We start from the raw sequence: 17934 nt of genomic DNA, 5'->3' as shown, positions 1-17934 counted from the left end.
CTGTCCTAAGGCAAAACAAATCCAACGACACTGAGGCAAAATCATCGATTATGCAAAGCCATAATAGTGCATGTTCTTAACAATCAATGTTACAGAAGCAAAATAATTAATGAATCCCCAATTTCCAGCAACAACATCATAAAAGAATAATAAAAAAAGTTCAATCAAAACTGAGATTTTAAAAGAAATAAAACAAAATAAAAATCTGAACTGTGAAAATCAAGCACAAAACCATGTTATTCCTCTATGCATGTACCCTACAACCAGTTTGCCTAAATCCCTAATCCCAGCATATTTCAACAAATTAAACAAAGTTCTTAACATTATTTATCAACAAATCAATCCTAAAGCAACAAATTTAGAAAATCACAATAAATTTCAACAAAACTTCAGGAATACCAATTAAAATGCAATACCAATCAAAAGGAGGAGAAGGGAAAGAAGGGATGATTGACATATATATGGCTTTGCGGGCAGAGGGTGAGAGGAGGAAAAGGCAGGGGGTGAGAAGGGCTGAAGGCTCAAATTCAGAAGGGCTGAGTGGGGGTAACTGTGACTATTAGATTTTTTTTTAATATATACAGGGAGGATTGTTTTATGTTTTCGTCCATTTGGCTTTCGCTGATTTAATCAAATCAAATTGAAACTAGAATTATTTAAAATTAAAATTAAATCCAATTATTTAAAAAAAATAAAATAAATTAAACCTAATAAATGTAATTCAATTTAATATAATTTTTCAGTTTAAATTGAAAAGTGAACACCCTAATGATTGGGTATTTGGGCATTGCAAACGTGAAATTGTTAAAGATGTCAATTATTGTTAATTGTCGAAGAGCAAATAGAGTGTTACAATCTTGCAATTATAGAAGAGCAAATTGCTTAGGGATGAATTGGTGTTATAATTATTATTAATTACAATTACCGTTGCACTCTGATTATGTATAAAAAAATAATTATATATATATATATATAAAGCAGAAAGTTATTTTAAGAGAATATCACGTAAAATTCTCTTTCATAATATTTGTACATGATATTTTTTTATTATATATATTTTATAAATTATTTAATAATTATCTTATTAATACCACAATAGGTAATTATTATTATAAAATAATTTATAGTTTATTAATATATATATTAATTATTTCTATATATATTAATATATTAATATCTATTAATTATATATATATATATATTAATATTTATATTATATATAGATATATTTTAATTATTTCTATTAAGAATTTTTTATTAAAAAGTTGAGAGATAAAAGTAATAAAAATAAAATTTAAATTAATTAATAAAAAAATTAAAATATTATATTATTTTTATATATTAAAATTAAAAGAAATATATAAATTAAAATTAATAATAACCGCATACATTAATCATGATAATTCCCTAATTTCTCTACTATAATAATACATTCAGATGAGATGAAATGAAATGAAATAATTTTATGATTTTAATACCTTCTTGTAGGACATTTCCGAATTATTTGAATATTTTGAGCATAGTTATTGGGGACAACATATAGATTTTTTTTAATTTATTATTTAGTACGGAGTTAAATCTAAATAAAATGGAATTTTTTTCGTGAACAATGAAGTAATAATTTGGTTGTTAATAAATTTTAACTCAGTAATATAAATTTTAGAGTTATAAAGTTTTAAATTTTAATTTTAATTGAATTTAATTATATTAAATAATAATATTAATAATTTTAATTTGATTCTTTGAAGTTGTTTAATTATCCTGAGCATTATATAATCTGAATCCACACAAAAATTTCTTTATAATCAAAATGTAAAATATATAATATTAACTAGTGTTATATTTATCATAATTTAAATATTTTGAAAGATAATTCATAAAAATACAAATATTAGTTAACATTATGAAGTTCAATCAACTTCCAAATTCTTTTTATTTCAATTTCAGAATTTGTCTATTTCCAAATTTTCAATCCCGTCACGTGTCGCTTTTTTTAGTTGTCCAGTGAAACCAGCGCCAACCTTTTGCGACTTTTGAAATGCTGGACAACCACTCTTGAAATTTTAGAGGAACGTGGACAACTTTGGATAAATTAATTAGAGTAGATGTTGATAATAATAATAACATACCTCACATCACAGGTTTTTTAGATTTTTTTTTAAAAAAAAAAGATAGGTTGGAATTCATTAAACATTAAGCTTATACAAGAAAGGGCAATACATAGGCTAACAAAGGAAGTTCAGGCCTAGACTTACTATTAAAAAAAGGCTCCCAATTAAGTTAAAGATACACTGTCCAAAATTAAGGCTCAAAACCATACAATATACTCTTACAACTACGAAGACTCGACCCAAGTACAGGATCCGGAAGACTATCTCTTCCAAAAGAGAAACCCTAATCGCCTGCTTCTCCAAGCTTGGACCATCCTTCACCGATGTCAACAACTAGAAAAGCTATTATAGGAAGCCTCACACCATTAATATTTAGCATAATGAAGCTCAAATGAGGACATAAAGAAATCTATCTAGCATCAAGACAGCAAACTGAGGGTTGCCGAAGACTCCCCACTGAGGAACCCTCTGCATGTAATAAACCACCACAGAGACAATCTTCCATTGGGTTCCCTCTCCATGAAAGGATGGGCAAACAACCCAAAACAAAACTAAAAAACAACTATTTGGGTAGGGAGGGAAGAAACCCCTGCCCGAATGGAGCAAGGGACAGCCACTAACGGTAAAGAAAGGAGCTGGTCTCCTAGATGAAAAGAAAGGAAAAATGAAAGAACTTTCTCTCTCTACAACAATAGAGAGAGAGAGAGTTAATTAACTCATAGGTTTCTTAGACCATTGACAAACACCGAATCAAATCTCTCCATCTCATGCTTCTTTAGAACTAAACCAACCTCAACTCCGCCACTCCCGTCTTTGCTCTCCGTTAAGGAAATGGATTCCCCCCTATCTATGGATGTAATTTCCACCTTCTTTGGCTTTCCCCACCCAAAATCTGTCCCATAAACCTCGAATCGAGGTGACCCAGCAACCCCAATGCCTATTGCTGTACCTCCTGCCCCCATAACTTCCAAATAGATTGCAAGCCTTTCCTTCTCTCTTTCGCTTATCACTCCTTTCTCTAACCCTTTTATCCGCTCGCTAAGCTTCTCTGCAGCAAAGGCAACCCCATCATCTCCAAGAAGAGTTTCTGCTTCTGTAAATATACGGATGCCTTTGACACAGTTACCAAAATAATTGGCAGGTATTGGAGGGTCCAAACGGGCTCTACAATCTGCTACGAATACAAAAACAATCTTTCTGTTCCTTTCGGCCATTCGCGCTTTCACGATACAAACCAAAGTATAAGCAAATGAGAGAACAAAAGTTGAAAAATGCGCTGATTTAATTTGATTCGAATCTTCTTCATGGAGGCCTTCCAATTGATAGATTACCTTTCGCCTCAGTTTCTGTATATCTTCGCGAGACAACTCGAACGTTGATCGTACTGAGTTGGGTGGAACTCCTTTACCCTGAAATAGCTTTAAACTCTTAGGATTAATGGTATTCAAACCTGGCAATTTGGCTTCCAACCAGTTGTTCAAGTAAATCATGGAAAGACCTTCTGGGTCCTGAATGAGACTTCGATCGAGAACCGGAATTAGCTCAGGTAATAAAGATGGGTTGGTCTCCGTTTCGCTCTGTTTGCATATGTAAGCCCATGCTTTCATAAACATGATCACACTTTTGCCGTCAAAGATAGCATGGTGGGAAGAGATACCAATGGAAAAGCCTTGATTTGGAAATAGTGTTATTTGGAAGGCTATAGTTGCCGCTGTTGAATCCGATACAGGCAACTCTGGAATATAAAGTTTTGACTCCATGACTTCACGCATTTGGTTGCCAGAAACAAGAGTGAAGTCCGCATTAGACTCGGCAACTGTGACCAAAACATCGTCGTTTGGGTAGTAGCAGATGGCTGGCATGGCGGCGTGTGGGAGCCACAAGATGTTTCCAGCGAGAGGGAGAAAGTGGAGGAGTGTAAGGGAGAGAGAGGCTTTAAGTTTAGCGACGATCACTGAGTGGAAAAATGTGTGGGTTGAATCAGTGAGCTCATAGAAAAAGATACGCTCAGTTGGGTGTTGTTTGAGCCAAAAGATGTCGAAGTGGGTGAGAGGGAGAGATAACTCAGTAGCTGACTCAGGTGCGTCAGAAGGAGTGACTCGGCAAATCTCTAGTATCTTGACTGGGTCGGTTGCTGCCATGACAATCGGATTCATGGTGATCTTCCCAATTGTTGGTACTACATATAGAACGATGGAAAATTATAGGAGACGCGGTCCATCCTGACACGATATGGAACGGGTCACCCCATCTTAAATCCATGAAGATACGTGCTATACTTTAAATTTATAGTGAATCCATTTTAAATAAAAAAAAATTTATAAAAAAGTTATATTTTAAAATTTTTTAACTTACTTAAATTGAATAAATTTTAATTTGAAATTTAGACAAATTTAAATTTAGTTAAATCTTTTCTTTTTAATTTTAATTCAATTTAGCTATATATTAATGAAATAAATTTAGAAAATCACAATAAATTTAGCCATATATTAATGAAATAAATTTAGAAAATCACAATAAATTTAGCCATATATTAATGAAATAAATTTAGAAAATCACAATAAATTTCAACAAAACTTCAGCAATGCCAATCAAAATGCAAAAACCAAACGAGGAACCAAAGAATTGAAGGTTCTTCACCAAAGAACTGAAGGCTCTTTACCGCAAGCAAAAGCAACAAATTTCAACAATCTCATGCCGATGGGTCTCTTGGTTTGTGAATCGTGCATTGGGTGTTTGTTGAAATAACCTTCAACAGAGAACTGAAGGTTCTTAGCCGCCCGCACGCAAAAGCAACTTGGTGGCTGTGGGTGAGTAAGAGTCGTCAAGGGAGACGAGTGCCTATCGAAGCATTGCACACCCCTAAATTATTGACGTGAGAGGCAGAGCTTAGGGATGAGAGGATGAACTGCGAGTCCGAGAGTGGATGGGTATCAAGGGACAATCGACAATGACTGAGATAGCGAGGGATAAGGAAGAGAAGGGAAAGAAGGGATGATTGACATATCTATGGCTTCGAGGGAAGAGGGCGAGAAGGGCAGAGGGCTCAAATTGAGAAGGGCTGAGCGGGGGTAACTGTGACTACTAGATTTTTTAATATATATATATATATATATATATATATATATATATATATATATATATATATATATATATATATATATATATGGGGAGGATTGTTTTATGTTTCCGTGGATTTGGTTTTCGCTGATTTAACCAAACCAAATCGAAAATTAAATTTTTTTAAAATTTAAATTTAAATTAAATTATTTATAAAAAAAATAAATTAAATCTTAATTTGATTTAATTTTTCAGTCTAAATTGAAAATTGGACACCGTAATTGTTGGATATTTGGGCATTGCAAACATGCAACTGTTAAAGATGTCAGTTATTCTTAATCGTCAAAGAGCAAATAGAGCGTTACAATCTTGCAATTACAGAAGAGGAAATTGGTTAGGGATGAATTGGTGTTATAATTATTATCAATTACAACTATCTTGTGTATATATATATATACCACAAGAAATTATTTGTGATGTGACATTTTTTTTATAATATTAATATATAATATTTTTTATTATATATAAATTATAAATAATTTTATAATTATTTTATTAATCCTATAAAAAATTTTTATTATTATAAAATAATTAATAATATATTAATATATAATATTATATATATATATAGATTTTAATTATTTTTATTATCAATTTTTTATTAAAAAATAAAAATAACATAAATAAAATTAAAAATAATTAATGAAAAATTTTAAAATATTATTTTATTTTTAAATATTAAAAATAAAAAATATATATAAATTAAAATTAAAATTAAAATTAGCCACGTGCAGACAATTCCTAATTTTTCTAATATGATAATACATTGAGATGAAGGGAAAGTCTTCTGGTGGGACACTTCCGAATTATATGAATATTTTGAGCATAGTTATTCGGGACAACATGCAGATTTTTTTTATTTATTATTTAGTACGTAGTTAAATTTAAATAAAATTAATAAATCTTAATTCAATAATATAAATTTTAAATTTATGAAGTCTTAAATTTAAATTTCAATTGAATTTAATTATATTAAATTATAATTTGATTTTTTAAAGTTGCTTAATTATTCTGAGCATTACATAATCTGAATCCATGGAAAAATTTCTTTATAATCAAAATGTAAAATATATAATATTAAAAAATTAAATTTAAAACAGGTTTCATAATAATTACCTGTCAAGGATTAAAAATTTTTTAACTAGTGTTATATTTATCATAATTTAAATATTTTGAAAGATAATTCATAAAAATACAAATATTAGTTAACATTATGAAGTTCAATCAACTTCCGAATTCTTTTTATTTTAATTTCAGAATTTGTCTATTTCTAAATTTTCAATCTCGTAGTGTGTGGCCTTTTTTCGTTGTCCAGTGAAACCAGCGTAAACCTTTTGCTACTTTGAAATGAAGTATAACTACTTTTGAAATTATGGAGGAATGTGGACAACTTTGGATTAATTAATTAGAGTAGATGTTGATAATAATAATAATAATAATAATAATAATAATAATAATAATAATAATAATAATAACATACCTCACATCACTTGTTTTTTATTTTTTTTACTTTTGAAGATAAATTTTTTTTAAAGATATTTATATTTATACGCTTTTATATGATTTAATAGTAAAATATATTCTTTAATATTTTATTAATATATATTAATTTTTATAAAATACCCATACACACGCTACCTATAAATAATATGCAATTTCAAAGTTTGATTATAATTAATATGCAATTTCAAAGGCAATCAATCCTCTATGTAGAAAATTACGTGTACGTTATTCAAATGTAAAATATAATTCATGCATGTATTGACTTACCATCTCAAATATTTTATTTTTTTTAAATATATATACACATATATAAGTGATTTACTAATAAAATATATTTTTTAATAAAATTATAATAATTTTATTAAAATATATTAATTCATGTAAATCATTCATATATACTGTTCCCAATGAGGATGGAATTCATTAAACATCAAGCTAATACAAAAAAGGACAATACATATAGGCTCACAAAGGAAGTTCAGGCCTAGACTTACCATTAAAAAAAAGGCTCCCAATTAAATTAAAGAGACACTGTCCAAAAACCAAGTACAGGATCTGGTAGATTTTCTCTTCCAAAATAGAAAACCTAATCGGCTGCTTCTCCAAGCTTGGACCATCCTTCACCGATGTCAACAATTAGAAAAGCCACTATAGGAAGCCTGACACCCTTAATATTTAGCATAATGAAGCTCAAATGAGGCCATAAAGAAATCTATCTAGCATCAACACAACAAACCGCGGGTTGCAGAAGACTCTCCACGGAGGAACAACTCTGCATGTAATAAACCACCACAGGGACAATCTTCCGCTGGGTTCCCTCTCCATGAAAGAATGGGCAAGCAACCCAAAACAAAACTTAAAAACAACTATTTGGGTAGGGAGGGAAGAAACCCCTGCCCGAATGGGGCAAGGGACAGCCACTAACGGTAGAGAAAGGAGCTGGTCTCCTAGATGAAAAGAAAGGAAAAATGAGAGAACTTTCTCTCTCTATTATTTTAGAGAGAGAGAGTTAATTAACTCATAAGTTTCTTAGACCACTGACAAACACCGAATCAAATTTCTCCATCTCATGCTTCTTTAGAACTAAACCAACCTCAACTCCGCCACTCCCGTCTTTGCTCTCCGCTGTGGAAATGGATTCCTCCCTGTCTATGGATGTAATTCCCACCTTCTTTGGCTTTCCCCACCCAAAATCTGTCCCCTAAACCTCGAATCGAGGTGACCCAGCAACCCCAATGCCTATTGCTGTAGCTCCTGGCCCCATAACTTCCAAATAGATTGCAAGCCTTTCCTTCTCTCTTTCGCTTTTCACTCCTTTCTCTAACCCTTTTATCCTCTCGCTAAGCTTCTCTGCAGCGAAGGCAACCCCATCATCTCCAAGAAGAGCTTCTGCGTCTGTAAATATAGACGCCTTTGACACAGTTACCAAAATAATTGGGAGGTATTGGAGGGTCCAAACGGGCTCTACAATCTGCTGCGAATGCAAAAACAATCTTTTTCTTCCTTTCGGGCATTCTCGCTTTCACGATACAAACCAAAGTATAAGCAAATGAGAGAGCAAAATTTGAAAAATGGGTTGATTTAATTTGATTCGAATCTTCTTCATGGAGGCCTTCCAATTGATAGATTACCTTTCGCCTGATAATGTAAGCAAATGAGAGAGCAAAATTTGAAAAATGGGTTGATTTAATTTGATTCGAATCTTCTTCATGGAGGCCTTCCAATTGATAGATTACCTTTCGCCTGATAATGTAAAATATAAATGTAAAATTGAAAAATAATTTTTATATTTTTTTAATTTAATTTAATTTTAAATTGAAAAATAATTTTTTATAATAAAAAATTATAATATATAATTTTAATTATTATATTATTATTTATTAAAATAATATTTATATTTTTATTTAAAATATAAAAATAAAATAATCAAAAAATTAAATAAAAAAGTGGACCCTAATTATAGTAGTTTTTCAGATTTTTATTTAATTTTTTTATTATAATAATATTTTATATTTTAATTTTTTATTTAATTAAAATTTAATTTAATTTTAAATTAAAAAATAATTTTTTTATAATAAAAATATTATAATATATAATATTAATTATTATAATATTATTTATTAAAATAATATTTATATTTTATTTAAAATATTAAAAAAATTAAAACAAAAACTGGACGCTACTATAAATATTTATAGTGTCTAACTTTTTTTTTTTTATAAATTTGAATCGCGTCAGCACGTTATTAAGAATAGCATGACGATAATATTTTTAAACGCTATTATTAATAATATTTTAAATATTAAAATATTATTAATATTAAAATTTTTATGCTTCTAATTTTTTTCATCCTGATTAAATAAATTTTTTACATCACACTCAATTTTAATAATTTTTATTTTCACGTTACCGCGTTCAATTTCCCCGTAGTCACGGTGATCTTCCCAATTGTTGGTACTACATATAGAACGATGGAAAAATATAGGAGAAGCGGTCTATCCTGACACGATATGGAAATGGTCCCCCAATCTTAAATCCATGAAAGATACGTGCCATATTTTAAATTTACAGTGAATCCATTTAAAAAAAAAGATTGATTTATAAAAAGTTTTATTTTAAAATTTTTTACCTTACTTAAATTGAATAAATTTTAATTTTAAAATTTAAACAAATTTAAATTTAGTTAAATCTTTTCTTTTTTATTTTAATTCAATTTAGCCATGTATTAATGAAATTTTCATTAATTAAAGTATATAAACCCTTAAAAATAATAAAATATTATATAAAAAAACCTTAATCCCATATATACTTTAATATACTCAGTATAATTACATAATAAATTATATAATATATAATATAAAAAATATAATATAATTTATTTATTTATTTCCTTTATAAAATAAAAATTTTATTTTTAATTTATTTTTCATATAACAGCTCATTCAGAAATTGAATCAAAGAGGTCCTTTTAACTCAATGGTAGAATAAAGCCATCGATTTTCCTTTACCAATTGACAATTCTTTTCTCTTATCGATTTTTTCTTCAATTGAAATTTTTATCTAAGTAATTAAGGGGTAAATTTATAAAAATAAATCATTCACGTGTTACACTTGATTCACTTTGCATTTGATTAAATTTTTCCTATCTAATCTTGCACTCAATAGTATGTGGGACATGGATCGGGAAAAAGCCTCTCGTCCTAAATTCTTGAAACTTGCTCTTCTAATAATATATTATTATTTTTATTAAAAGAAATTTATTTCTTTATATTTAAGTACTTAGATATTGTAATATTAATAAAAAATATATTTACATTATTAATATTATTTAAAAATTATATTTATAACTTATAATTAAGTTGTTTAATAAATAATTTTTTATTATATAATGGTAAATTAAAATAAATAAATAAATTCCTTGAAGAAATCCGCTTTGCCCCATTTCTTAGTTAGAAAGCTTTCACCTTGACTCTGATCCTTTGATATTTGTATCCAATTTATTTGCATCTGTGTCAACTCATTTCTTGATATGCTAATAATTATGTCATGATACGAACTGGTCTGTTAACTCAAATTAATATATTTATGACACATTTTATTATTCTTATTGGTGTTATATATCAATATGTGACCTATCAATTTATTTTGATCCGTCAACTTATTTTAATCTACTAATCCACAAATGAAATTATTATAAAATAATAAATTAGTAAATATAAGTCTATTTATTTATTACATTAGAATTTTGTTACGATAACTTTTTTTATTAAAATTAATTTAATTTGTAAATTTATATAATAAATTAGAAAAAATTGTTTTATAATTATTATTTTTAACTTTTTAGTTAAAATGTTAATTGACTAAGTATTAAAATATCATTTACTTGTTTTATGTTAAATTTTATATTTTTTTATATTACTAAATTTATGCATATTAAAATTGTGTAAATTTCATATAACATATTATTTTATAAAAATAAAAAATATTGAATCGTGTCCAAACGTATCAAATGAGTTATGTGGGATCATGTTAAATCATGTTGAATAAGTTAAATCGTATCAAATTATGTTAAATAAGTTAATTCGTGCCAAAACGTGTTAAATGGATTGTTTTGTGTCGAATTAACCCAACACGTATAATTTAATATTAACCATATCGTGTTGTAAAACCTATTTAATAAAATGATCATGTTAATGTTTTGATTTTTAATATGATTTATTAATTGTGTTATGTTTATGTTGACTATAATTATGTTCGTGTCTATGTCATATTGATACGAACAGTACTAGTCAACCCAAATTTCTACCCTATTCTGTGACGGAGAATGATTCCATTCTCGCCCCACCCAGTTACCAACCCTACTAGTGGGACACTTAATTGAGTGAAGTAAAGAGAAATAATTAAGTGGAAGCAAATCTTTAAAAGTTAATGGGAGCAGTTGCCTCCATTCCCATGCTAGATCCACCTTGTTTGGAGGTCCTCCTTTTCTTATTACAAATGTGCGCTTTCTTCATAAGCTCGACGACTTCCTCTCCAACGCTGCAGACCTTTTATATATATATATATATATATATATATATATATACTCTTAATCATCTTAAAAACGATGGTATTAATAGAGGAATTGGCATCAATCTCACCACTGAAGAGGCCTAAAAACAAGAGCTTGAAGGTGCATTTTGATTGTGGGCTCAACGACCTCAGCATAGGAAAGATCCAGGGAGGGAATTAATTAAGGCTGAAGAAGGAATTTGATGTCGAAGGGAGAGACACCAATGAAATTAAAAAGACTGGAATTTAGAAGAAATTACTCAGTATTTTTTATAAACAGGTAACATGTATCCTTAACTATTATATAAGATTCATTTTATGTATTTCAATTAAATTAATTTTTATAAGGTATGATATTTCTTAATGTACAAAGAATAACATATAATTTGTCGAAAATTAAGATCTGAAAAGGAACAAGGGAGGAATATCACTACAAGGAAAAAAAAAAATAGTGAGGAGCCATTAGTGCACTATAACAAATTAGGCTTTAATAATTTTTTTTTAACATCATTTTATATATGATGTAAAAGTAATAAATAATATCAAGATAATATATTTCAGCATTAAGATAACGTATAACTAAAATAATAAATAATGTATATAATATCAAGCATAATAATACTGTAAATTAATATAATGTTCTTACGATAGACAACCTCTCCAGCTTCCTTGGAAGGTTGGATTTTTTCACTGCTTTAGAGGGGCTATAATATGGTGACTGATGGTTTGGCAAATTTATCTATTCAAGGTGAAGAAGATTTTCATAACCTTCATTTGGCTCTTGCTGATGTTGTGCAATTCCTTTAATATGACATTCAAAGAGTAACTTGGCTAAGACTATGTCAGACCAAGCTTTATTTTTTGGGTGTGCATCTTCCTCTGTATAAAAAAAATAGTGAAAAGTGCTATTAAAATTTTAGGTTACAAGATGTATGTACATCAATAGATATTTGCTGATAATTTCAATTAACAATATATTTTAAATTTTTTACAATATGTAAGACATATTATTAAAATCTAAATTTATTGTAGCGATATATTATTTTTTTTATTCTCAATATTTAAGTTGAAGGAAGGACTAATAAAGAGATAACTGGTAAATCTGGTGTTAAGTTTTTTTTCTTTTTCATACAATATTTTATTATTCTTAAGGATTGTATTGTGGGGTTTTATATATTTTAAATAACGAAATATTAATGAAATTTGTTAGATTATAACTAAATTGAGTTAAAAATAAAAATTAAAAAGTTTAATTGAACTTAAAATTTATTTAAGCATCAAATTAAATTTTTATGAATGATTTAAGATTCAATTCAAAATTTTATCAACCAAATGATCATTCATTCATTTCTAGTTAATCCTTTCAATTCTTAAAATTCTACCTTTGTCCCAACTTTCAAATTTATGTATAGATGTGTAACACCCCTAAATTTTTAAATTTATTATTTTTGGGTAATTATTGATATTTTATTTTATTTGAATTTTAGGAAATTATTTGAAATTTTTTGGATTTTAGAAATCGGGTTCGATTTTTTCCGAAAATAAAAACTTTGATGATTTTTAAAATTTAATTTAAAGACCACGTGGCAAAACTAAAATATATTTGGAGTTTACAAATTTTTCTAAATTTTCTAGAATTTTTTTGAAATTTTTGGGCTTCGTTTTCGGTCCCAAGGCAGAGTAAAAAAAATTTAAAATTTTATATTCTGAATCGAACTGGCCGAATCTAACCAGACCGGATCAGACCGGTCGAATCAAACCGGCCTTTCTTCTTCCTTTTTCTTCTCTCCGCGCGCGTCCCGACCTTCCTCTCTCTCTCTCTCTCCCGTTTTCTCTCTCCGCCCACCCTGCCAGCCGGCCAGCCGTCTCCCCCGCCACCCCAGCTTGCCGGCGCACCTCCCAAGCCGCCCCAGCTCGCCGGCTACCGCCTGGAGCGCCAGCAAGCGTCGCACGAAGCAACACGACGCGCAAGCGCGCCGCTTCGTCTTCCCGGCCAAAATCCGGCCGATCCAGCCACCATTTTGGGCCGGGTCTTGTGTCTAAACCCATCTACTCGTCGAGAGCTTTCCATAGACACCAAGAACACCGAAATCCATCGAGCGGTTTGTCCAATTTTTGCCCGGGAAGTTTTAGCCTATTTTGACTTTTGGGCTAGATTTCTCGCAAATCGTGAACCCCACGAGAAAACCGAGAGTACCAGAACGCTCCACTCGTAGAGAGCTTCGCGGTGATATAAATTTCAAATTTTTCTGACACCGTTTTTCGGTGGGTCCCACGGAACTTCGTAGTGTTTTTCCGAGCATTAAATGAGCTTAGAAAATTTCGTAAAATTTATGTACTAACCCTCGTGTTGTGGGCTTCGTGTAGGTATCTTCAATTCACCGAAATTTGACAATTGTCTGGGTCTATGAATTTTCGACTTGACGGACCGGCTATCGGAAAAGTCTCTGAATTGGATCGAGGTTTTGGTTACCCCACCATTGTCAGACGTCTCGAGCGCGTCCCCAAAGTCAGAATAGGCATAGGTAAACCCGAACCTTACTTTATCGTAATTTTCTAGTGCTTAAATGGGATTAAAAATTCATAAAATATTCGTAGTAGCTCAGAAAATTATAATTCTTTTTGCAATAGCCTAGTAATATTGCTAAGGACCGCGGGGCAAAGTTTTAGAATTTTTAGAGCTTATTTGGGCAGTTTTTGCAAAAATGATCAATTATAAGGACTAAACTGTAAATTTATATATTGTGATTGAGGACTGTTTGGATGGGCCCAGAAGGGGCTGTGTGATGTGATTGAGTTGTGAGTGTATGATTTGTGAATATAGAAGTGCGTTTTGAGCCCTTTTGCAGGGTGGGTAGGTCCTAGGTATAGGGGAGACTCTGCCGGATTTTCGGCACGACTTAGGACGTATTTGGTTTTTTTCTTAGTTTGTATTGAGTCAAATTTATTACAGGATTGTAATAAATTGTCAGGTGAGCCGGGACAGCCTTCTTCCTCCGCCCAGCCTTCACAGTGACCGCTGTCAAGTCTGTGAGTAAAATATTAATTTTAATTGTAATTTCGACATTATTATATGTTTAAGCATGCCCATGCATCACTTATATGTATGTATCTATGTAGTTAAACTCTAGGCATGTTTTATGTTGTATTCATAACTGTTAAAGTGCCATGAATGTTGTTGTGGTAATTTGGAGCAGTGTGCGTGCGTTGGCGTGCGTGTGATGTGGTGTTGACTATGGATAGGACAGGTAGACGCGGCTTGAGATCTTCGCTGGGACCCGGTCCTTCGGGGTAAACACGGCTTGAGTTCTTCGCTGGGACCCTAATTTGGTTTATTAAGCGAAAGTCCGACTTGAGTTCTTCGCTGGCACAGGTTGGATTAAAGAGAGCTGTATAGGGGATCAGCTCCCATATATTATAATTGATATTACTAGGTGTGTGAGTGCTCCAAATTACCTTTTTGCTGTTATGATGTGAAATATTACTGATGTTGCATTTCACTCTACAGGGTACATTAGTTTTAGATAGTTATAGAGATTATGGTTAAAATTGATATTTTACTCTCTAAGTCAAACGCTCACTCCTGTTCAATATTTTTCCAGGCCACAGGAGGATATTTTTGAGGTTTAATATGCTTTTCTCCCTCGCAGGTCGTTTATTAATTTTTGTATAAACCTGTTAACTTTTAGAATATCCGCATGTGTTAGAAATATTTATTCGATTTGGGTCTGTAATATAATTATCATGTTGGACCTGTAAAATTATTATTATATGCATGTTTGATGGACTAGATGAGGGAGCTAAGCTCCCATTTATTTTTATGTTGATATGAATATGTGGAGGGTGAGTTGAGCTCCCCAATTGATATATATTGTGTTTACAGGTCGAGTGAGTCAAAAACTCCCCGTTTAAAGGTCCATTTTATGGCCGGACTCTGTCCGGTTGAATTCTTGAAATTAGGCCCAAATGGGCCTTAGAGTTGGGTTAATGAACAGTTAGGCTAGCCTAGGTCCTAGTGCAGGTTCGGCCCATAGGTTGGGTCGTGACAGAGCTTAGGCTCCAGATTCTTAGGGATTATTTGTCTAAAGTGTTGGGAAGAGTCTACTAGGAGTCACATGCAAAAAATAGGGTCCATATTCGTCTTACATTGTCATCTTTGCTTCTAGTTTCTGCTTCATATAATTATGTATAAATATGAGTCTATAGAGCTGTGTAACATATTGTTTTGAATATTGTGGGCTAATGCTGCTGAATTTCAGGAAAATACGTAGAAGCAGGAGAGCTGCTACTGCACCAGAACCAGATGTGTCTGATGAGGTGTCAGCACAAGATGAGGCGCCTGCCCCGAGGAGGCGGGGTAGGAGGCCTAGAGCTGCTCAAGTAGAAGAGCAGCTGCCACCAGTTCAGGATCAGTCTTTTATGGCACAGGGTCTCATGGACCCAATGGCAGCTACTCTAGCTAGGTTGCAGAGAACCATCGATATGATGGAGCAGTATATGGTCCACCCTCCACAGCAGCAGCAGTCCACCGTACCAAGAGGGAAACCTTACAAACAGATCATCAATTTCAAGAAGTTGGTGTCTGGTACTTATGATGTGTCAGATGATGCCTATCGATTTTTGGATTCCTGCAGACAGGCAGGAACAGAATTACAGTTGATTGACAGAAGACTTATAGAGTGTATGCAGCATGTCATGGGGCCTATGCCTAGACAATGGATGAATGACTACATATTACCTCAGATGGAGGGTTTGTCGTGGACTCAGTTTGTGGAACTGTTCATCAACCAGTTTGTACAGAAAGTTTCTGAGATCAAAAGCAGTGGGCCCTTGAGGCCTTAAGACAGAATGGCAGGTCCGTAGATGAATATGCTACAGAATTTCTGGAATTGAGCAGGTATGCCCCTACAGCAGTAGCTACAGAAACTATGAAGGTGAAGAGATTCCTAAAGGGGCTTGACAGGAGGTATGCAAACCTGGTCATGATGTCGGATCAGTCTTTTGATGTGGTGGTTGATCGAGCCGGACAGATTGAGATTAGCAATGCTGTGGATGACAGTGGAAGAGCAAAGAAAAACAGAGCGGAGGGTTCTTCAGGTGTTCCCCATATGGGTGCTCCGGATAGTGGTGGCCAGAGTAATTACAGAGGAAGAAGTAGGAACAAGAAGAGTGGTCTTAGACACAAATCCCGAGGGTTCAGACCAGGGTATGGATCCAAAGGTGGTCACGGGTACAGCAGCAGTGAGTGCAGGTCAGGATCCTCCTTGGCACCTTGTGCACAGTGTGGAAGAGGACATTCAGGACCTTGTATGATGGGTTCAGGAGTATGCTTCAGGTGTGGCCAACCAGGTCACTTTGCTAGGGAATGCCCCGTGTTCAGCGAGCCACAGATGGGGTCACAGGGTTCTGTTGCAAATGTTCCTCGTCAGTTGTATCTTGGTGCTTCCAGCATGGCAGGCAGTTAGTTCAGTGGCCAACAGGGCCGAGGACAAGGGGGACGTGGATTTGGAGGCAGATCAGGAGGTAGAAGTCAGTATCAGGGTTCTGCCACTCAAGGTAGGGTCAAGCTCGGGTTTTCACCCTGACCCACCAGGATGCTCAGGCTTCCAATGCAGTTGTGGCACGTATTCTTCTAGTCTGTTCCTATGAGGCTCGTGTTTTGATAGATCCAGGTGCTACGCACTCATTTGTCACCCTTGTGTTTGCCATGAGATTGGGTAGGAACCCTACAACTTTAGAATGTCCTTTGTCTATAGCTACCCCGCTTAGTGACAACATAGATGTAGATATGGTTTTTTCAGGTAGCCCAGTAGTAGTGGATGGAAAGATCCTCCCAGCAGACTTGGTTCCTCTACCAGTAATGGATTTTGATATAATCTTGGGAATGGATTGGTTGGCAACTCATTATGCCACTTTAGACTGCAGGAACAAAAATGTGTATTTCCACATACCTGGTGTGGAAGAGTTTAGCTTTGATGGTGACAGGAGCGTGGCTCCATATAATTTGGTGTCAGCAATTAGTACTAGAAAAATGTTGAGGCGTGGATGCCAAGGGTATTTGGCATTGGTGAGAGATACATCTGTAGAAGGTGTCAATATGGAAAATGTTTCTGTTGTCAGAGAATTCATGGATGTCTTCCCTGAGGAGCTTCCAGGGTTGCCACCAGGAAGGGAAATAGAGTTTTGCATTGATGTTGTTCCGGGTACAAACCCCATATTAATGCCGCCTTATAGGATGGCACCAGCAGAATTGAAAGAGCTAAAGGAGCAACTACAGGAGCTTTTGGACAAGGGTTTTATACACCCGAGTACTTCACCCTGGGGTGCTCCTGTGCTATTTGTAAGAAAGAAAGATGGGTCATTGAGGTTGTGTATTGACTATAGACAGCTGAACAAGGTGACTGTGAAGAACAAGTATCCACTTCCTCAGATCGATGACCTGTTTGATCAGCTCCAAGGGGCTAGATTCTTTTCCAAGATAGACCTGTGATCAGACTACCATCAGTTGAAAATCAGGAATGAGGACGTGTCCAAAACAGCATTCAGGACAAGATATGATCATTATGAGTTCTTGGTAATGTCTTTTGGACTCACTAATGCACCAGCAGCCTTCATGGACTTGATGAACCGGGTGTTCAAGCCATTTTTG

General features: G+C 32.7%; 1 protein-coding gene across 1 annotated transcript; it reads right to left on the bottom strand.

The window, feature by feature from the left end:
• Positions 1 to 2165: 2165 nt before the first annotated feature.
• LOC110641132 (phenolic glucoside malonyltransferase 1) lies at positions 2166 to 4380 on the bottom strand. Its single transcript, XM_058153422.1, has one exon. It carries the CDS (start codon positions 4265 to 4267, stop codon positions 2828 to 2830), a length of 1440 nt encoding a protein of 479 aa, XP_058009405.1. The 5' UTR covers positions 4268 to 4380; the 3' UTR covers positions 2166 to 2827.
• Positions 4381 to 17934: the final 13554 nt, after the last annotated feature.

The sequence above is a fragment of the Hevea brasiliensis genome, chromosome 9 (genome assembly GCF_030052815.1).
Source record: "Hevea brasiliensis isolate MT/VB/25A 57/8 chromosome 9, ASM3005281v1, whole genome shotgun sequence".
Lineage (NCBI taxonomy): Eukaryota > Viridiplantae > Streptophyta > Magnoliopsida > Malpighiales > Euphorbiaceae > Hevea > Hevea brasiliensis.
This window is presented reverse-complemented; position numbering and strand designations above follow the sequence as displayed.